Here is a 22,500-nt window from a genome sequence, read left to right as displayed (position 1 = left end):
GAAGAGAGGAAGAAAAGAAAGAGAAGGAAGGAAGGAAGGAAAGCAGAATGGATTAAAAGCAGAAATTTGACATTTATTTTAACATTTTAACCCTTTAAATCCACCAATCCTGTTAAAGTCCTCGTCACCTGTATGTTGTCGTTTTCTCTGCAGCTCGTCTGACAGACTCGTCGTCATGGCGACCCGTTGGCCCCACCCCTCGCTCCTCCTCCTGGCGCTGCTCGTCCAATCAGCCGCGTCCTCTCTTCCCGCCGATAACGCCACGGAGAAGCTGCAGGAAGTGACTCTGGCGGCCATCTTGCCGCTGACGAACACGGAGTACGCGTGGTCGTGGCCCCGCGTGGCCCCGGCGCTGCAGCAGGCGGTGCGGCGGGTGAACTCTGACCCCTGGCTGCTGCCGGGACTCAAGCTGCAGCTCGTTCACGGCAGCTCAGAGAACGGCGACGGCTTCTGCTCGGACTCCATCGCTCCGCTGGTCGCCGTGGACCTGAAGCTGTCCCACGACCCCTGGGCCTTCATCGGGCCCGGCTGCGACTACTCCTCGTCGCCCGTAGCCCGCTTCACTACGCACTGGGAGGTTCCCATGGTAACGGCCGGCGCCCGGGCCGTGGGCTTCGGGCACTTCTCGGCAGTCACCAACACGGGGCCGACGCACAAGAAGCTGGGCGACTTCGGCATCAAGATCCACGAGACGTTCGGCTGGCGGAGACACACCATGCTCATCTTCAGCAACAACAAAGACACCAACGACGACCGGCCGTGCTACTTCACCGTGGAGGGGCTCTACACGGCGCTAGGCGACCGCAAGAACATCACCATCCGCGACTACGTCATCGAGGTCGACAACGTGGACTACAAGCTGACGATCCAGGACATCCGCGAGACCGGCCGAGGTCAGACGCTTCTTCTTCTTCTACTTCTAATTGTACTTCTTCTTCTACTTCTTCTACTTTTTCTACTTCTACTTCTACTTCTACTTCTTCTACTTCTACTTCTTCTACTTCTTCTTCTTCTTCTACTTCTTCTTCTTCTTCTTCTACATTTTCTTCTTCTTCTAATTCTACTTCTTCTTCTTCTTCTTCTACTTCTTCTAATTCTACTTCTTCTTCTACTTCTACTTCTTCTACTTCTACTTCTTCTACTTCTTCTTCTTCTACATTTTCTTCTTCTTCTTCTACTTCTTCTTCTACATTTTCTTCTTCTTCTACTTCTTCTACTTCTTCTACTTCTTCTTCTTCTTCTACTTCTTCTTCTTCTTCTTCTACTTCTAATTCTTCTTCTACTTCTTCTACTTCTTCTTCTACATTTTCTTCTTCTTCTACTTCTTCTACTTCTTCTACTTCTTCTTCTTCTTCTACTTCTTCTTCTTCTACTTCTACTTCTTCTACTTCTTCTACTTCTTCTTCTTCTTCCACTTCTACTTCTTCTTCTTCTTCTTCTACTTCTTCTTCTTCTTCTACTTCTTCTTCTTCTTCTACTTCTTCTACTTCTTCTACTTCTTCTTCTTCTACGTTTTCTGTCCTTCTATTCTTCCTCCTTTTCTTCTTCTTTCCTTCCTTCAGTGATCTGTCTTTCATGAGAACTGCTTTGACTTTACTGTTTTCTTTTCTTCTTCTTCTTCCCTTCCTTCCTTTTTCCTCCCTCTGTTATTCTTCCTTCTCTTCCCTTTTTTACTGACTCTCCCTCCCTTATATTTTTTTCTCTTCCATTTTTTATCCATCTTTCTTTATTTTGTTTATTCCCTCCTTAATTCCTTCCTTTCCTTTTTTTAACTTCTACTCCTCCCTTCCTCTCCTTCTGTTTAATGACAGTTAATTATTATTAGATTGTTCTGCTTCATTGAGTCTGACTAAACACTGTGTGTGTGTGTGTGTGTGTGTGTGTGTGTGTCTGTGTGTGTGTGTGTGTGTGTGTGTGTGTGTGTGTGTGTGTGTGTGTGTGTGTGTGTGTGTGTGTGTGTGTGTGTGTATTTGTGTCTGTGTGTGTGTATGTGTCTTTGTCTGTCTCTGTGTGTGTGTCTGTGTGTCTGTGTGTGTGTGTGTCTGTGTGTGTGTGTGTGTGTTGTTCCCACCTGTAAATAATCAATAAGAGGAATTCAGGAGGAAGAAGTGAATCTTTTTTTCTTCTCTGAAACAGTGAAGTCAGTTTGATGTTGGGTTTTGGGGGAAATGACTTCGTAGCATTCAGCTTCTTGGTATGGGAGGAGTTGAAAACATTGAAATATGTGCAGGGACGTTCCACACTCTACCACCTTCTCACACAGCGGGATATAGGCTACTTGTGTGTGTGTGTGTGTGTGTGTGTGTGTGTGTGTGTGTGTATCTGAGTGTGCGTGTAAAATGTGAGTGCGCCCAGTTGTTTGAATGTAACAGGAAGGCACCGCCATCTTTTCAAAATAAAATCAGGGCGAAGGATTAATGAGATTTCAGAGTCCTGTATCTGCGACCAGACGGCAGCAGTGTGAAGTGAGAGTAGAGAGGATGATCCGGGTCGTTAGTTATTGTTTGTGCGAGGCGTGTGACGGTTAATGATCTTGGATGCGGTGTTAGCGGTGGACAGCATGTTGTAGAAACATGGTGAGCAGTACAGGAGGATGCCTCTGGTCGTCTCCTGTTGGTTATCGTAACTATCGAGCTGCTCGTATAAACCTTTAATTCTGGGTAAACTGTTCTTGTGTTTGGTTTCCTTTCTGGTTGAAGTTTAATTAATCACAGAATATGAATATGAATAGAACATTAATCTGAGTATGGAGTGAAATATGAAATATAAGATGCTGCACGTTACTAAAAAGAGAGCCGTCATGATATGTGGAACGAAAGATCTTTGTTTCACGGATTTCTATTTGTGAGGACACCTGAAGAGTTCGGTTTAGACCTGCTCTATGTGGAAAGAGCCTTCACATGACTTTGTTGTGATTTGGCGCTTTATAAATAAAGATTGATTGAGATTGATAAGGTCAAGATGAGGCTCTTAATGGCTTATTGTACTCCTTCATATAAAGCTCTCATATATACACAGGTCCTTTATGGTTGAAGTTTAGAAAGACGAGCATGCAGAGGCTTCATGTAGCTTATAATGACAGTATGAGGATCTGTAGTGCACAGATCAACACCTTCAACACCTTATTGAGGAGTTTGATGCCTGAATGTTTCTGGCTCCAAAAGTTTGGCTCCAAACGTTTCCAGTCTCCTGTATGGAAACACTGGTATGAATGTTTAACTGGAGCAATGCTTTTATTTTTCATCTTAAATGTCTACTTATATATGTGTGATGTTAAACTGGACCCTGGGTCTGACAATATGATGATGATGATGATGATGATGATGATGATGGTGATGATGATGACAGAGGTGAAATCTGACCACTAAAAGCTAACTGACAGTTTAAGACTCGTTACTGAATGAAGTTAAAGTCAGTGGAGAGTAAAGAGTCTGCAGGAAGTCACCAAACGTTTGTCCCACTGGTGGCGCTACAGAGGAGGTTCAAGACCTGCAGAGGCTGACATCATGGTGAACATGATGCAAGAGAGATTAAATCACACACACACACACACACACACACACACACACACACACACACACACACACACTAAATGTTCCCATCCCCTCTAACTGAGGCCATCTGTTGCCGCGGGCAATGCTAGCTGGAGCTGAGAGTAATTACCCTGCTCTCCTGTGTGTGTGTGTGTGTGTGTGTGTGTGTGTGTGTGTGTGTGTGTGTGTGTGTGTGTGTGTGTGTGGTGTGTGTGTGTGTGTGTGTGTGTGTGTGTAAATTACAGCATTAATCATTGTTCATGTGTGTACTTGGGTCTGTTTAACCTTCAGTCAAACTACAGGAAATAAAAACATGTGAGACTGTGTGAAAATGACGGGTGACGTCTGGAGGTCAGAACAGGAGAGAAAATGAGACTTATTTTATTTTATAACTATTTTAAAAGATATTTTGCATGCACCATATTTTATGTAAATATAAGTTTTCATTGCCTTCTTCTTCTCTCTACTTGTGGACTCACATTCAGTTTGTTTTAGAGTCGGTTCACATGAATGAAGCCAATGAAACAGCCTCTTTTCTTCTTCTGTGTCATAAAACCCAGTGACCAGCTCTTCTTCTTCTTCTTCTTCAGTGGTGTACGTGTGCTGTGCCTGGGACGTCTTCAGGACTCTGATGGTGCAGCTGTGGAAGGAAGGAGTGGAGCTGGAGAACTACGTCTTCTTCTTCATTGATCTTTTTGCGGAGGGTTTGGAGCGGCACGGTCCCGTCCGGCCGTGGCACCGCGGAGACGCCGACGACTATGCCGCTCGCCAGGCCTTCAGAGTGAGACCCTGTTCCTTCCTCCCTTCCTCCCTTCCTTCCTTCCCTCTTTCCTCCCTTCCTTCCTTCCTCCCTTTTTTCCATCTTTCCTTCCTTCCTCTTTTCCTTTCCTTCCCTCCCTAGTTCCCTTTTTCCTCCCCTCCTTCCTTCCTTCCTTCTGTCTGTCCTCCCTTCCATCTTTCCTTCCTCCCTCCTTCCTTCCTTCTTTTCTCCCTTCCTTCTTCTTCCTCCCTTCCTTCCTTCCTCTTTTCCTTTCTCCTTCCCTCCCTAGTTCCTTTTTTCTTCCCTCCCTACCTCCTACCTTCCTTCCTTCTGTCCTCCATCATTCCTTCTTTCGTCCCTTCGTCTTTTCCTTCTTCTTCCTTCCTCCCTTCAATCCTCCCTGCCTCCTTTCCTTCCTTCCTCCTTCCTTCCTCCTTCCTTCCTCCCTTCCTTGACTTGAGGACATCAGGAGGGTTAAACACATGTGTAGATCCGTAGCTGAAGTAGAAGTGAGAGTTCAGATCTGGAGTTACTTTCCAGCATGTAGATAAAACATTAGCGAGTGTGTGTTTTCTGATCTCGTGTAAATGTTGTTTCATCCGCACAGTAACGAGCTCAGAGGTGAAACGTGATATTTATTGTGTGTGTCGTCAGAGTGTGAAGGTGCTGAGCTACCTGGAGCCACAGAATCCAGAATATCTTCAGTTTGTCGAAAGTCTGAAGAGAGACGCAAAGGAAATGTTCAACTTCACCATCAAAGACTCTCTGGTAATACACACACACACACACGCACACACACCTACACACACACACACTACATACACACACACACCTACACACACACACACACCTACACACCTACACACACACACACACACATCCACACCTACACACCTACACACACACACACACATCCACACCTACACACACACCTACACACACACACACACACCTACACACACACACACACACACACACACACACACACACACACACACACACACACACACACACCTACACACACACACACACACACACACAGACATCATGTTCAGAGCCAAACATTAAACTCATGTACCAACAGGTCCTGTGATATTTTCTGTCTTATTAAAAACATCACAGAGCTGTTAATACCAGCTGCTGATTAAACTTCATCTGGAGGAATTATTTATTATTTATAGTAGCAGAAGAAATGGAGGTAATCTGGAGAGCTGCTGTAACTGAAAACTCATAGTGCTTGTTTCTGTACTTCTCAGGGTGAACACACTTATGCGCTCAAAATATCAAGTATAAGTACAGAAAACCAGTCCCAATCCAGTCCCAAACCAGTCCCAAACTAGTCCCAAACCAGTCCCAAACTAGTGCCAAACCAGTCCCAATCCAGTCCCAAACTAATCCCAAACCAATCCCAATCCAGTCCCAAACCAGTCCCAAACCAGTCCCAAACCAGTCCCAATCCAGTCCCAAACCAGTCCCAAACCAGTCCCAAACCAATCCCAATCCAGTCCCAAACTAGTCCCAAACCAGTCCCAATCCAGTCCCAAACTAATCCCAAACCAATCCCAATCCAGTCCCAAACTAATCCCAAAGCAGTCCCAGATCAGTACCAAACCAGTCCCAAACCAGTCCCAAACTAGTCCCAAACTAATCCCAAACCAATCCCAATCCAGTCCCAAACTAATCCCAAACCAGTCCCAGATCAGTACCAAACCAGTCCCAAACTAATCTCAAACCAATCCCAAACCAGTCCCAGATCAGTCCCAAACCAGTCCCAATCCAATCTCAAACCAGTCCCAAACCAGTCCCAAACTAATCCCAAACCAGTCCCAAACCAGTCCCAAACTAATCCCAAAACCAGTCCCAAACCCAAAACAGTCCCAAACCAGTCCCAAACCAGTCCCAAACTAATCCCAAACCAGTCCCAAACTAATCCCAAAACAGTCCCAAACTAATCCTAATCCAGTCCCAAACTAATCCCAAACCAGTCCCAGATCAGTCCCAATCCAGTCCCAAACCAGTCCCAAACCAGTCCCAAACCAGTCCCAAACTAATCCCAAACTAATCCCAAACCAGTCCCAAACCAGTCCCAAACCAGTCCCAAACTAGTCCCAAACCAGTCCCAAACCAGTCCCAAACTAATCCCAAACCAGTCCCAAACCAGTCCCAAACTAATCCCAAACTAGTCCCAAACCAGTCCCAAACTAATCCCAAACCAGTCCCAAACCAGTCCCAAACTAATCCCAAACCAGTCCCAAACCAGTCCCAAACTAATCCCAGATCAGTCCCAAACCAGTCCCAAACTAATCCCAGATCAGTCCCAAACAAGTCCCAAACCAATCCAATCCAGTCCCAATCCAATCTCAAACCAGTCCCAAACCAATCCAAATCAGTCCCAATCCAGTCCCAATCCAATCCAAACCAGTCCCAATCCAATCCCAAACCGGTCCCAATCCAATCTCAAACCAGTCCCAAACCAGTCCCAATCCAATCCAAACCAGTCCCAAACCAGTCCCAAACCAAACCCAAACCAGTCCCAAACCAGTCCCAAACCAGTCCCAAACCAAACCCAAACCAGTCCCAAACCCAAACCAGTCCCAAACCAATTCCAAACCAGTCGCAAATCAGTCCCACTACCAGCTCACAACCAATGAGGTTTTTTAATGACTGGTACCAAACCGAGCCAAGCTAGAACAGTTTAATGGAAAAGCTCCAGAAGTGTCTCCCAGTCCAGTACCAAACCAGTACCAGTCCCAGCTTCACAATAACACACAAAAACCAGCAGCTGTTTTATTCATGTAGTTTTATTGATGGTTGTGTTTTATAGTTGAGTCCCAGCTGACTGATCCAGTTAAAGCATGAAGAGTGAAGCTGTTAGATGTCAGAAAGCTGTTTATTAAAACCGGAGCTGTGTCTGTGTCTCTGTCAGTATAACCTGATAGCCGGAGGTTTCCATGATGGAGTGATGCTGTACTCCCAGGCCCTGAATGAGACGCTGAGCGAGCAGAACTGGAGAGGAGGGGGAGGAGGAGCAGTCCAGAGGCCCAGAGGAGACGTGGTGACCAAGAGGATGTGGAACCGAACCTTCCCAGGTGAGAACAGAAACATATTTTCTCATGGAAAACATTCGAGAGCGTCTCAGGGGAACACATCTGAAATACATTTAACCCACACAGAACAGAAATACTCGGACTTGTTCTCACATCCTGTAAAAATAGAAACACAAAGTAAAAACTCTCGGTCACATGTTTCAGTCCAACATTTATCTCCAGTAAAAAAAACACACGTTGGTTTGAAGCCTTGAATCTGCCAATCTGGAGCCAGAGGCGACAACAGAGTGAGTCTGAGTGTGTGTGTGTGTGTGTGTGTGTTGGAGGGGGGGTCTGTGGGAAGAAGCTGTTCTGCATCCTGCTGGATCTGCAGCAGGCTGGTGATGATGATGATTAGGCATGGGCCGGTTACCGGTTTCAAGGTTATCGGTTTCAAAATCACGGTTTCAAAACCACGGTTTCAAAACCACTAAAATGTTCCATCACACCGTTCCTGTGGTATGATACAGTCTGTGGGTATGATACAGTCTGTGGTGTGATACAGTCTGTGGGTGGGTATGATACAGTCTGTGGTATGATACAGTCTGTGGTATGATACAGTCTGTGGTATGATACAGTCTGTGGGTATGATACAGTCTGTGGTGTGATACAGTCTGTGGGTGGGTATGATACAGTCTGTGGTATGATACAGTCTGTGGTATGATACAGTCTGTGGTATGATACAGTCTGTGGTGTGATACAGTCTGTGGTATGATACAGTCTGTGGTATGATACAGTCTGTGGTATGATACAGTCTGTGGGTATGATACAGTCTGTGGTGTGATACAGTCTGTGGGTGGGTATGATACAGTCTGTGGTATGATACAGTCTGTGGTATGATACAGTCTGTGGTATGATACAGTCTGTGGTGTGATACAGTCTGTGGTATGATACAGTCTGTGGGTATGATGCAGTCTGTGGTGTGATACAGTCTGTGGTATGATACAGTCTGTGGTATGATACAGTCTGTGGTATGATACAGTCTGTGGTATGATACAGTCTGTGGTATGATACAGTCTGCGGTGTGATACAGTCTGTGGGTATGATACAGTCTGTGGTATGATACAGTCTGTGGTATGATACAGTCTGTGGGTATGATACAGTCTGTGGGTATGATACAGTCTGTGGTATGATACAGTCTGTGGTATGATACAGTCTGTGGTATGATACAGTCTGTGGGTATGATACAGTCTGTGGGTGGGTATGATACAGTCTGTGGTATGATACAGTCTGTGGTATGATACAGTCTGCGGTGTGATACAGTCTGTGGTATGATACAGTCTGTGGGTATGATACAGTCTGTGGGTATGATACAGTCTGTGGTATGATACAGTCTGTGGGTGGGTATGATACAGTCTGTGGTATGATACAGTCTGTGGGTATGATACAGTCTGTGGGTATGATACAGTCTGTGGTATGATACAGTCTGTGGTATGATACAGTCTGTGGGTATGATACAGTCTGTGGGTATGATACAGTCTGTGGGTATGATACAGTCTGTGGTATGATACAGTCTCTGGGTATGATACAGTCTGTGGTATGATACAGTCTGTGGTATGATACAGTCTGTGGGTATGGTACAGTCTGTGGGTATGATACAGTCTGTGGGTATGATACAGTCTGTGGGTATGATACAGTCTGTGGGTATGATACAGTCTGTGGTATGATACAGTCTGTGGTATGATGCAGTCTGTGGTATGATACAGTCTGTGGGTATGATACAGTCTGTGATACAGTCTGTGGGTATGGTACAGTCTGTGATACAGTCTGTGGTATGATACAGTCTGTGGTATGATACAGTCTGTGGGTATGATACAGTCTGTGGTATGATACAGTCTGTGGTATGATACAGTCTGTGGTATGATACAGTCTGTGGGTATGATACAGTCTGTGGTATGATACAGTCTGTGGGTATGATACAGTCTGTGGGTATGATACAGTCTGTGGGGTATGATACAGTCTGTGGGTATGATACAGTCTGTGGGTATGATACAGTCTGTGGGTATGATACAGTCTGTGGTATGATACAGTCTGTGATACAGTCTGTGGGTATGATACAGTCTGTGGGTATGAGCGGGTTTATTTTAATGTGACGTCTGGTCAGAGAGAGAGTGGAGGTTCCTCAGGTCGCGTGCAGCTACAGCGTAAAGACAACCCCTCCCATACTCCGGTTGCTGATACAAGCAGGTAGCTCTGCAGGCTGTATGATGGCTGAAGGAGGCGAGCCCCCCGAACTTTCCCCCCGTCTAAAAAGGACCAAGTCGGCTGTATTTATACTTCGGCTACCGTAAAAAGACAGACGGCCGCAGCTTGTCGTGACTTGAGCTGCAGGTTTAGCCTCAGTTAAAGGACTGCACTTATTTTTTTTTTTAATTTAGAAATAATTCAGTTATTTTTTTATTTTTCTTTTAAATACATATTTACTAAAAATAAAAGACCGTTCAATGGGGGAAAAAAATCTTTTTTTTTGTTTTTAAATACAGACATTTCAAAATATCACGTTTTATAGCCGTAATCATAAAACCGTGAAACCGTGATATTTTTACCTGAGGTTATCATACCGTCAGAATCTCATACCGGCCCAGGCCTAATGATGATGATGATGGTGATGGTGATGGTGATGATGATGATGGTGATGATGATGGAGCTGCTGCTGCTTTGCTTCTTTGATGGCTGCTGTGATGAGAAAAAACAAAAACTGATCACCTGACTCTTTTCGTTCAACTAAACACTGAACACGACTTTTATAGGCGACCAAAATCTTACAATTAACTTTCATGATCGTGAAATAGTGATGGCTTTATTCTGTGATCTTGGGGTTGCCATGGTTACATCACTGTGGTAGCGACTGGTCAATCACAAGCTAACCCTGAAGCTGCTTTTACTCTAAACTGGAGCGTAATCTACTGAATGATCATCATGATAACTGAAACTAGTGACTGAGATCATAAACTCTAGAATAAATTAAATGAGAAGTCGGCTAATTTCCTTATAGTCGTCTATACAGTCTGACCAGTGACGTTGCCCCCTGCTGGCCATTAGGAAGAATGCAGGTTAGCGAGCTGAGAGAAAGAAAAGTCCTAAAAGTAATAAAACTAAATGTTAAAGTATCCAGAATACTGAGGAGATTGAACAGTTTCTATGTGGATCAGGTGTTTCAGTCTTTATGTTAAACAAACACAATGTTCACGAGTCTCAGCAGAGGTCAGTGATGTCAGAGCAACGGGCCAATCAGAGCGCTCGCTGTGGTTTTCCCGTCCTGGTCCCAGACTTCCTGTCTTCACATTCCCAGTGTCACGCTGCCATGCTACGCTAACACGCTAACTCCCTGCTGAGCCGTGAGAACATGTATGTGTGTGTGTGTGTGTGTGTGTGTGTGTGTGTGTGTGTGTGTGTTGTGTGTGTGGGTGAGAGAACGAGTGGGAAAAACAACCCGAACCATCAGCCTCTGGTTCCCATGGTGACCTCACAGGGCATCAGGCTCCTAATTGGCCGGTCAAGGCTCATTTGATTGATGGAGGCCTGAGAAAAAAACATCCGACTAACTTTGTGTTTTAATATTTTACAGCATCAAACTGTATCTGATATCTGTATCAGTAACCACAAAACCAGGGTTTTTATTGGTCAATATAATAAAATAATGAAAGTACACAGTAAAAGTAATAGTAATAAAAAACAAGGAAAAAATACCAAAAATGAAATAATAGTGAAAATAATAGATGAATAATAGATACAAAATATCTTAAGTTTAAGGTTAAGGTTAAGGTAATAAAAGGCAAGAAAAAAATACAAAAAAATGCAAAAGAAAAGAGAAATAATAGTGAAAATAATAAAAAATATACAGTAAAAAAAGTGAAAATATTTTAAAGCTTTTAAAAAAAGAAATAAAGAAATAGAAAAACATAAAAAAAGAATAGTGAAAATACCAAAAAAAAGGTTAAAAAGTGGAAAACAGTAACACAAGGAAAACATGTAAAAATACTAAAAAAAACATTTAAAAATAGTGCAGTGAAAATGATTCAGAGGTCAGAATGAACAGTTTATTGATTATATATTTGGGTAAATATTCTCATCTCACAGTTTCTGACCTGAAAAGTAAAAAGAATCAAACTCAGCGTCTGACTGGATGAAAGCGTCGGAGACTGCAGAGTTCAAATCCAAACAAAGAAAGAAAAATAAAGCCGACAGACTTTGATTTAAAGCTGCTGTGTTGTTTCAAGCATTAAATCACTCGCTGGGTTTTTAATAGAATCACTTCTTGTTTCTTTAGTTTGTGAAACATTTAAAGACAAACAGACGACGTGTTTCATCATGTCGACGGGAAAATCCAGAAAGTCTGAAGCTGTAAAACAGTTAGAGACACTTCATTACCCGTCCTCAAACAGAGAGCGGGACAGTAAATACCAGGCAGGACGAGACCAGACCCGATGACATCATCAACCAGACGGGGGCTCCTGGTGCTGCTTCAGATCTCACAGCTTTCATCTTTCTGTTCAACTCAGTTTAGTCTTTGTTTCTATAGCAACAGATCACAGGTCACATGACCCAACCTGAGACACATCACAGGTCACATGACCCAGCCTGAGACACATCACAGGTCACATGACCCAACCTGAGACACATCACAGGTCACATGACCCAAACTGAGGCACATCACAGGTCACATGACCCAAACTGAGGCACATCACAGGTCACATGACCCAAACTGAGGCACATCACAGGTCACATGACCCAGCCTGAGACACATCACAGGTCACATGACCCAACCTGAGACACATCACAGGTCACATGACCCAACCTGAGACACATCACAGGTCACATGACCCAAACTGAGGCACATCACAGGTCACATGACCCAAACTGAGGCACATCACAGGTCACATGACCCAGCCTGAGACACATCACAGGTCACATGACCCAACCTGAGACACATCACAGGTCACATGACCCAACCTGAGACAAAACATGTCAACAAACCAGAAAAGGACAGAAATAAATCAACATGACATGAGAGGACAACAAGTGGACATTTTTGCCAGATGTAATGAAATTCCCTCGAGGGTCCAGTCCCAACGGACTTCACTACCGAGAGTCCAAATCCAACAATACTCACAGCTGTGGACATTTCTAATGAGGAGGGGGGGATATGAATGGGTAGCCAGATTATGGGGCAGTCACCTTACAACCCAGAGACCAACTGATAGTCTCCTTGTTTAGTTTGATCTTTTCTCATCATTCTGAGATAAATGACACCCAGCTCTAGTCCCAAACCTGTCCCTACCCGCTACGACTTCAGTACCAAGAGTCCAAATCCAACATCACTCACAGCTGTGGACACTAGTAATGGGGGGGGGTATAAATGGGTAGCCAACCCAGGGCCCAGGGACAAAGTGATACGCTCCTTGTTTTTTTTAAATAGCTGAGAAAGTAGTAAACTGTGTCGTTTGTTTCCTGCGTTCTCCTGTTACACTTCCTGTTAGCATGATCACAAGCCTCGCTGTCACAGTCCACTTCGCTCTAATGTGATTGGACCTTAAATATGGTGAACCTCCACATGAACCGGGGGATGGGGGGAGGGGGGGAGGGGGCTGACTGTGACCTCACCTCACCAATCTTACTGTTACTACTTGAGTTAAAATGGACACGGCGTTCCTGAGAGAACCTGAAGATGTAAAGTCTCGACTGTTCAGCAACGAGTCAACAGCAAAGGACAGGACAGAGAAGATACGATGGGACAAGAAGACGAGACGAGAAGACAAGAAGACAAGAAGACACACACAAGACAGAGAACACGAGACTACAAAGATACGATGGACGAGAAAGACCAGAGACGAGAAGACAAGAAACAACTGAACAGAAAAGGGCGAGGTAGACAGGACACGACCAATCAGGACAGACAGACAGACAGGAGGCTCATGGTGTAAACGGATTTATTGGATCATGACATCATATTTCAGCTGACGGCCGTCCTTCGTCCTTCATCCTTCGTCCTTCATCGTGTCTCTGCTTCCTGTTCTCACGACGACGAGTTAAAATATGAGAATCTGCTCACATGAACATAAATCTGTTACAACCCGCCTCGCTGTAAGGCTGCAGGAAATGAATGTAAGTCAATGTAATGTCCTCTGTGTGTGTGTGTGTGTGTGTGTGTGTGAGAGTGTGTGTGTGTGTGTGTGTGTGTTGGTGTGGGGGGGGTTGGGTGGGGTTCAGGTGTGGAAAACAAACGTCCACAGGAAGTGACATGCTGACAGCGGGGCTCAGCTGCAAATGACCGACTAATGTGATCACACACACACACACACACACACACACACACACACACACACACACACACACTCACACACACACACACACACACACACACACACACACACACACACACACACAGCTGAGAGAGAAACCGCGTCAACATTTACATTCATTATATTTTTATATTTATACAATCTGATCAATAAGCAGCTTCAACAATTAGTTTATTGACAGTTTGATAGTTAAATAATCACTTTAATCATTTTTGACAGCAAACTGAATATTTTTGGGTTTTGTTCTTTTGTTGGACTGAAAGAAAACATTTAAAGACTTCTGGGAAGTTATAACGAGCATTTAATTTATTCCACTTTATTGTCAAAACACTCAATAATTGCTAAGGGTTAGGGTTAGATAGATTAGATAGCCTTTATTATCATTGTACAGTCACCTATACAATGAAATTAGGAATACTGCAAAAGACAGCAGGCATTACAGATAAACACATAGATTAAAACATAAAGAATAAAATATAACAGAACAGCTGCTGGTAATAAATAATAAATAAGAAGGTTCATATTATATTAATATATTGCACATAATCATTAGTTGAAGCTCCGACTGCTCTCATGTCATCATCATCTTATCAATAAACACATTTAGGAAAGAAATAAAGTCAAATAAAATGTTTCAGCTGAGAGTGATCAGTATTTATTGATCAGTATTTATTTTCTTCGATGAGATGAACATATGGCATAGTACAAGAGGTGGTGGTTCAGCTTTACAGAACCCGGATGTCCCTTTAATAGAGTGGAGGAAAGGTCCGGTCCGATATAGTCCAAGAATGGGCACCACACCAGAGACATTATAATAAGAGGAGACATATCACTGAAAAAATCTCCCATTGAAATGCATGCTGGGAAACTACGTAACGCCAAGATGGCCGGTGTTTGCACATGTCCCGCCTCTTCTGGTGCCGTTGCTCCAATCATCTCGCTGGTCCTACGCGGTCACGTTTTTGCGACACTTGGAAGTCATTTTCAACAGAGACATTTTAAAACACATGATCAGCAGTTTATACTTTGTGTACATATATTTTGGAAAATGCTTTATCCAAAATTGTGGCATGATCTGGGAAAGTTGACTGTGAGCAAACTCCTGTCTCTGCTGTGAGCGTAAGATGACGTCTTGCTGCCGTAAATGAAGACTGTCGTGAAGTATTGCGCATGCGCAGTCCAAGATGCCTGTAAGGAAAAAGGCTTTTAAAACGTTAATTTGATACCAAACCATCAAACCTTTCAGCGATTATAGTTTTATGTCCCTTAGACCTCGGGACATGGAGATACAGCTCTCTCCCTATTCATTTAGATAGCCGGTTGGTCTTCCTATGGCCAAATAGCTGCCCGGAGGCGTGGCCAATTTTGCCGCCGAGTGAGACGACTTGCCTTAGAAGGACTTTGGCCACACTCTGTAGAACTGATCTACACTGTGATGTATGACGTTGGTAAGATATTCTAGAGGGATCAGTTCAAAAATGATTTTATGCCAACCACTGACAGAAGGAATCTCGTCACTGGCCGCAAACGTTAGAATATTATACAATCTTTTGTTGACTGCAGATTTTAGAACAAACTCAATTTCATTCAAGGGCCACATACTACCCAATTTAATCTCACGTGGGCCGGAAGGAAGGAAGGAAGGAAGGAAGGAAGGAAGGAAGAAGGAAGGAAGGAAGGAAGGAAGGAAGGAAGGAAGGAAGGAAGGGAGGGAGGGAGGAAGGAAGGACAGATAAAGGGAAGAAAGGAAGGAAAAGAAAGAGGAGAAGGAAGAGTAGACAGGAATGAAAGAAGGAAGGAAAGAAGGAAGGAAGGAAAGATGGAAGGAAGAAAGGGATGAAGGACTGATAGAAAGAAGAAAGGAAGGAAAAGAAGAAGGAGGAGAAGGTAGAGTAGACAGGAATGAAAGACGGAAGGAATAAAGGAATGAAGGAAGGAAGGAAGAAAGGGATGAAGGACTGATAGAAAGAAGAAAGGAAGGAAAAGAAGAAGGAGGAGAAGGTAGAGTAGACAGGAATGAAAGACGGAAGGAATAAAGGAATGAAGGAAGGAAGGAAGGAAGGAAGAAAAAGACGACATGAAAGAAGGAAGGAACAAAGGACAGATGGAAGGAAAGAAGTAAGGAAGGGAGGAATAAGGAAAGTGGGCCGGATCAGACTCCTTGGCGGGCCGGATCTGGCCCACGGGCCGCATGTTTGACGTCCCTGTTTTAGACGGTCACGTGGAAGACCTAGAATCAGGGACATGGGATCCATTTCTATATCAATGTGAAAAATTCTCTCCATTTCACTTCAATAATTTCAACCCAATATCTTTGAAGTTTATGACAGAGGTGTCAAACTCATTTTCATTCAAGGGCCACATACAGCCAAATTTGATCTCATGTGGGCCGGACCAATAAAAAGATGGAAGGGAGGAAGGAAACAAGGATGGAAAGAAGAGAAAAGTGATAGGAAGGAAAGAAAGGAGGGAAGAAAAGACCAAAGGAAGGAAGGAAGGAAGGAAAAGGGATTAGGAAGGAAAGGAAGGAAGGAAGGAAGGAAAGGAAGAAAGGAAAAGGAATTAGGAAGGAGGGTAGGAAAGACAAAAGGAAGGAAGGAAGGAAGAAAAAGGGATAAGGAAGAAAGGAAAAGAAGACAAGAAAGGAAGGAAGGAAGGAAGGAAAGGAAGAAAGGAAAAGAAGATGAAGGAAAAATGGAAGGAAGTAAGGATGAAGGGAAGGAAACAGAAGGAAAGAAGACAAGAAAGCAAAGAAGCAAGAAAGGAAGAAAGGAAAAGAAAAGGAAGGAAGGTAGGATGGAAGGAAACAAAGAAGGAAAGAAGTAAGAAAGGGAGGAAAAGAAAGAAGGACAGATGACAGGAGGGTATAGGAAGGAAAGTGGGCCGGATTGGATGCCTTGGCGGGCCGGTTCTGGCCCACGGGCCTCATGTTTGACACCCCTGGTTTATGACAAGACCAGAAACAATGAGTTAAAGTTCCCACATCAGTTTTACACTTGAGACACAGAGGGGGAAAGAGAGCGGTTGAAGAGGTGCCTGCGGTGAGGTGATATATGTAGATCAGTATTTATTGATCAGTGAGCTCTGAGCAGTAATCTGATCTCAGTGTTTCTTTGGTCCGATGACTTCTGTGACTTCTGTGACTTCTGTGACTTCTAAGAGCTCTTACGTCCCTCCAACACGTTTTATTGTGAAGGTAGACGCTTTGTTTCCTGCAGCAGGAAACTGACGTCAACTTCCCGACTTCCTGTCAGCAGGTTAAAGGTCAGAGTGCAGCGATGATTCAGCAGAAAGCACGACAGCACCAGACCTGGGAAGTGTGTCGGCCCGTCCGTGGCTCCGAGCTTTGTTCTGTACTTTATTACTCACAGAGACTTTATTTAAAACATGGTATTTATTTACACTTTTACGCTGACGATACAAAGCTTTATATACGAGGGATGAGTCTTCTCGGGGACTAACTACGACCTTTGACCTGTGTAGTCTAGTGCTCAGGTTCATAAACAGCTGCTTTCTGCCACTAGGAGGAGCTCTAAGCTTCCTGTGTTGAACCTGAACACTGCTGACTCGTAGGAAGTTAGTCTGTAGCAGCCGATGATGTAAAAATAGCTGATAATGTGATACCTTTGCCCTTTTTAATGAAATAAACCAACAACGTAACTTTTTGCCAATAATTTATTACGTTATCGGCCCGGTAAAAAAACTTTATATCCAATAAATGAAACTTAAATTAAGAGATATTAGAATATTATTACGTTATCAGCTCCAGTTATTACATTTGTAAAGTTTGTTTTTCTTTACCAAGAAAATAAAACAATAACTTGTTACGGTAATGGTTTCCGAAATTTTATTACGTTAAAAAAACAATGTTATGATGTTATCACACTAAAGTCCAGCGTGGTTTAAAAGCTTCCAGAAAGTAAAGGATAATGTTGTCAGGTGTGAAATATGTGGAGCAGAGTTGAGCTACGGTGGCTTCACACGGACAAAAAGCTGCTGTCTGCTCTAGGCATGGGCCGGTTACCGGTTTCAAAACCACTAAAATGTTCCGTCACACCGTTCCTGCGGTATGAGCGGGTTTTTTTTAATGTGATGTCTTGTCAGAGAGAGAGTGGAGGTTCCTCAGGTCTTGTGCAGCTGCAGCGTGAAGTACAACCCCTCCCGTACTCCGGTTGCTGTTACAAGCAGGTAGCTCTGCAGGCTGTATGACGGCTGAAGGAGGCGAGCCCCCCAAACCCCCCCCCCCCCTCCCGTCTAAAAGGACCAAGTTTTTGAGGAATTGACTAATTTTAATTTAGTTTTAGTTTTCAAGTATTAAAAGAAATCAAACTGAACACAATACAGTAAAATGGAGAAAATGAAATGACATTGCAGTTTTTATTTAGTTTTCTTTTTTTTTTCATTTTGATTTTGATTTCAGTGAACTCAATTATTTTTTCACTGCTAGTTTTAGTTTTAGTGAACTATAATAACCCTGGTTCAGCATCTCTTTGCAGTTTCTGAAGAAAACCACAAAATACTAAAAACTTTAATGAACTGTATTTATACAGAGCTTCTCTTGTATCTCTTGTATTCTCTTCTTCTCTAGTCGTTATGACCTCTCAGAGCTCTTTTACTCTACATCTCATTCACACTGATAACAGGAGCTTCCACACAGAGCACCAACCTGCTCAGGAGGAAACTAACCAATCACACATTGACACACCGTTGGCATAGCAACGGGAGCAGTTTGGGGTTAAGTATCTTGCCCAAGGACACACAGACATGTGGACTGGAGGAGGCGGGAATCGAACCACGATCATTTGATTGGTGGTCGACCCGCTCTACTTCCTGATCCACCGCTGCAGCTTTATTGATCAGCTGCAGGTTCCCTTCAGGGCCGCTGGGAGCTGACTGACGGCCCTCAGGGGTCCGGAGCTGACTGACGGCCCTCAGGGGTCCGGAGCTCACTGACGGCCCTCAGGGGTCCGGAGCTCATTGACGGCCCTCAGGGGTCCGGAGCTCACTGACGGCCCTCAGGGGTCCGGAGCTCACTGACGGCCCTCAGGGGTCCGGAGCTCATTGACGGCCCTCAGGGGTCCGGAGCTCACTGACGGCCCTCAGGGGTCCGGAGCTGACTGACGGCCCTCAGGGGTCCGGAGGTCACTGCTGCTGTTTTGTCTTGTATTGATCAACCCTGGTGTTTCCAATAAGTGATTGATTGTTGCTGCAGTTTAACCTCTTGAACTGAGTGTGAAGCTGAGCAGCTCTCAATGAAACACAGCGATGAAGATCTGTGACTCAATAAACTCTTTGTGCGTCTTATTAACAGATAAATCTCATCGTACCACTGAGCTGTTAAAGAGCTTTAAGACGTTTAATCTGAGCAGAGGAAGTCGAAGCCCAACCCGACCAGGACCTGATGAAATGTCACTGAAAGGAAATTAAAACCCAGATCATTGAAAGGTTTTTGAAGTCTGTTAAACGTCTGATCACAAACGTTTAGAAGCCGACAGCTGAACATTTATATCTGAGTTGTATTCTGAACGTTCACTAAAAAGCATTTTAACTTTATTATTATTATAAGTTTGGCTTTAACGTTGTTGTTTTAGGGTCCGGCTGTTTTTTACTGGGAAGGAAAAAGCCAGACTGGTTAGTCAGGAGAGACGACAACAGAGAACATGAGCGTGTGTGTGTGTGTGTGTGTGTGTGTGTGTGTGTGTGTGCGTGTGTGTGTGCGTGTGTGTGTGCGTGTGTGTGTGTGTGTGTGTGCATGTGTGTGCATGTGTGTGCATGTGTGTGTGTGTGTGTTGATGCTGCTGATAAACAGGCAGCTCTATATTAGATTGTTCTGCTTTTATCCTCCAACACACACTGAACACAGCGGTCATTAATCAGTGAGCATGTGCGTCACTGGAGGATGGAGGGATGGATGGATGGATGGATAGAGGGAGGGGTGGAGGGAGGGATGGGAGGTTAGAGGGAGGGGTGGAGGGAGGGATGGAGGGGTGGAGGGAGGGATGGGAGGTTAGAGGGATGGATGGAGGGAGGGATGGGAGGTTAGAGGGATGGATGGAGGGAGGGATGAGAGGTTAGAGGGATGGATGGAGGGAGGGATGGGAGGTTAGAGGGAGGGGTGGAGGGAGGGAGGGAGGGATGGGTGGGAGAGAGGGATGGAGGGATGGATGGGAGGTTAGAGGGATGGATGGAGGGAGGGATGGGAGGTTAGAGGGATGGATGGAGGGAGGGAGGGAGGGATGATGGATAGAGGGGTGGAGGGAGGGATGGGTGGGAGAGAGGGATGTGTGAAGGGAGGGATGGAGGGATGATGGAGGGATGGATGGATGGATGGAGGGATGGAAGAAGGGAGGGATGAATAGATGGATGGATGGATAGATAGATGGAGGGTTGGATGGATGGATGGGTGAAGGGATGGAGGGAGGGATGGATGGATGGATGGGGAGGGAGGGAGGATGGATGGGTGAAAGGAGGGATGGATGGATGGGTGAAGGGAGGGATGGAGGGAGGGATGGATGGCTGGATGGAGGGATGGATGGATGGATGGCTGGATGGAGGGATGGATGGATGGATGAAAGGAGGGATGGATGGATGGATGGATGAGGGAGGGGTGGGATAGTTCAGTCTGAAACTTTATAGATGATCATTTATTAGACGTCAGGACAGAATGCTTCCTGTGTTCCTTCAAAATAAAATTAAAGAAAATCAAAGAAAGATACAAACACTGCAAAAAGAACACAAATACTACAAAATAAGACAAAAATGCTGCAAAAGATGGTTAGAGCGCATGCCACATACGCAGCTGACCCCGGTTCGAATCCCGATTGGAGGTCCTTTGCTGCATGTCACCCCCCCCCCCCCCCTCCCTCTCCCATGTTTCCTGTCAGTCGACTGATAAAAAAAAAAAAAAAAAAAAAACTTCAAAAGATGACGAAACACTCCAAAAGCACGAAGCTCTCCAGGCCTGTAAATTGTTTGACAGCGTTGAAATAAAAGCCCCCTGGTGGTTGATCTGAGTACTACACATATCTGATGATCATGTTACAGGAGTTAACAAACCTGAACCCTAACAAACAAAGACAAAAATACTTTTAAAAAATGACAAATACTGCAAAAGGACAAACATTGCAATGAAAGACAAAATACTGCAAAGGAATATTTCCTGTGTTCCTTCAAAATAAAATTAAAGAAAATCAAAGAACACTGCAAAAAGGACAAACAAATACTAAAACCCTCCAAAAGCACGAAGCTCTCCAGGCCTGTAAATTGTGTCTAACAGATTAACAGCGTTGAAATAAAAGCCCCCTGGTGGTTGATCTGAGTACTACACATATCTGATGATCACATGTGACTCACCTGGAGTTAAAACCTGAACCCTAACAGACCCAAACCCTAACCCCTAACCCCTAACCCTTAACTTTAACCCTAACGCTGTGATGTGTAACAAGCGAAGGACTCAGACCAACAGAAAGCTGAACTCACATGGTTTTAATCTGGAAGCTGACGAGCGTCCAGCTGCTGACTGGAACATTTTACTGAGCACAGAAAAGCTTTCATTTCAAAACCCGGTGACGTCAAACTGCTGCTCAGCTGACTGATAAACGATCATCATCACAATAACGGTAATAATATATTTTATTTATAGAGCAGAAAACACAAAATGATGTTCTTTTGGTTTTTATATATTTATATATTTAAATCCTCTAAATGTTCAAAAGGTACAAAAAACATAATGCAGAGAATGAAATGCTGCTAATGGGACCTAACACACACACACATAACAAGCATGCACACACACGCACACATAACACACACACACACACACACATAACAGACATGCACACACACACACATATACACACACACACACACACACACATAACAGGCATGCACACACACACATAACAAGCATGCACACACACGCACACACACACACACACACATATACACACACACACATAACAAGCATGCACACACACGCACACACACACACACACACATATACACACACACACACACACATATACACACACACACATAACAAGCATGCACACACACGCACACACACACACATAACAAGCATGCACACACACACACACATAACAAGCATGCACGCACACGCACACACACAGCTCACATACCTCAGAGCTATGACAAGAAAAATATATCATGAGTCCCGAGAGACCGACTGTGTGTTTGTGTTTGTGTTCATTAGTGTGTGTGTGTGTGTGTGTGTGTGTGTGTGTGTGTGTGTGTGTGTGTGTGTGTGTGTGTGTGTGTGTGTGTGTGCGCGTGTGTGTGTGTGTGTGTGTGTGTGTGTGTGCCTCTCTGATATGTTTTGTGAAATTCTTGTCTGTCATTTTCTTGGACGCCTTGAGTCAATAAAACCATCTGTTCACTAATTGTCTGAATTATATGTTGTTGAAATGTTTCTGAGGCTGAACTCCGCAGCAAGACAGCATGGAGGTTACGCCCACTTCAATATAATCAATATATTAAAAAAAGATCAAAGAAGGAAGGGTGGAAGAGGAAGGAAAGGAAAGGAGGAAAGGAGGAAGGAAGGAAGGAAGGAAAGAAAGGAAGGATGGAAGGAAGGAAGGAAAGGAGGGAGGAAGGAAGGAAAGAAGGAAGGGAGGACCGAGGAAAGAAGGAAGGTAGGAGCGAGCGAGGGAGGGAGAAAGGAAAAGAGGAAGGGAGGAAGGAAAGAAAGAAGGACAGAGGAAAGAAGGTAGGGGGAGGAAAGAAAGAAGGGAGTAAAGGAAGGAAGGAAGAAGGAAGGAGGGAAGGACAGAAGGAAGGAAGGAGAGAGGAAGGAAGGAAGG

The 22,500-nt window shown here is 44.3% G+C and overlaps 1 protein-coding gene across 1 annotated transcript in view; it reads left to right on the top strand.

The window, feature by feature from the left end:
* The window catches only part of npr1a (natriuretic peptide receptor 1a), a 55,578-nt gene that overhangs the window by 4,399 nt on the left and 28,679 nt on the right, over positions 1-22,500 (top strand). The window contains exons 2-5 of the mRNA XM_053334663.1: positions 154-893; positions 4,124-4,314; positions 4,948-5,061; positions 7,220-7,382. Coding sequence (XP_053190638.1) covers positions 176-893; positions 4,124-4,314; positions 4,948-5,061; positions 7,220-7,382 — 1,186 coding nt within the window. The 5' untranslated portion in view covers positions 154-175. The remainder of the gene's footprint in view (positions 1-153; positions 894-4,123; positions 4,315-4,947; positions 5,062-7,219; positions 7,383-22,500) is intronic.

Source organism: Scomber japonicus, chromosome 15 (assembly GCF_027409825.1).
Source record: "Scomber japonicus isolate fScoJap1 chromosome 15, fScoJap1.pri, whole genome shotgun sequence".
NCBI lineage: Eukaryota > Metazoa > Chordata > Actinopteri > Scombriformes > Scombridae > Scomber > Scomber japonicus.
Note: the sequence above shows the minus strand (reverse complement) of the source record. Positions and strands in the feature narration are given on the sequence as shown.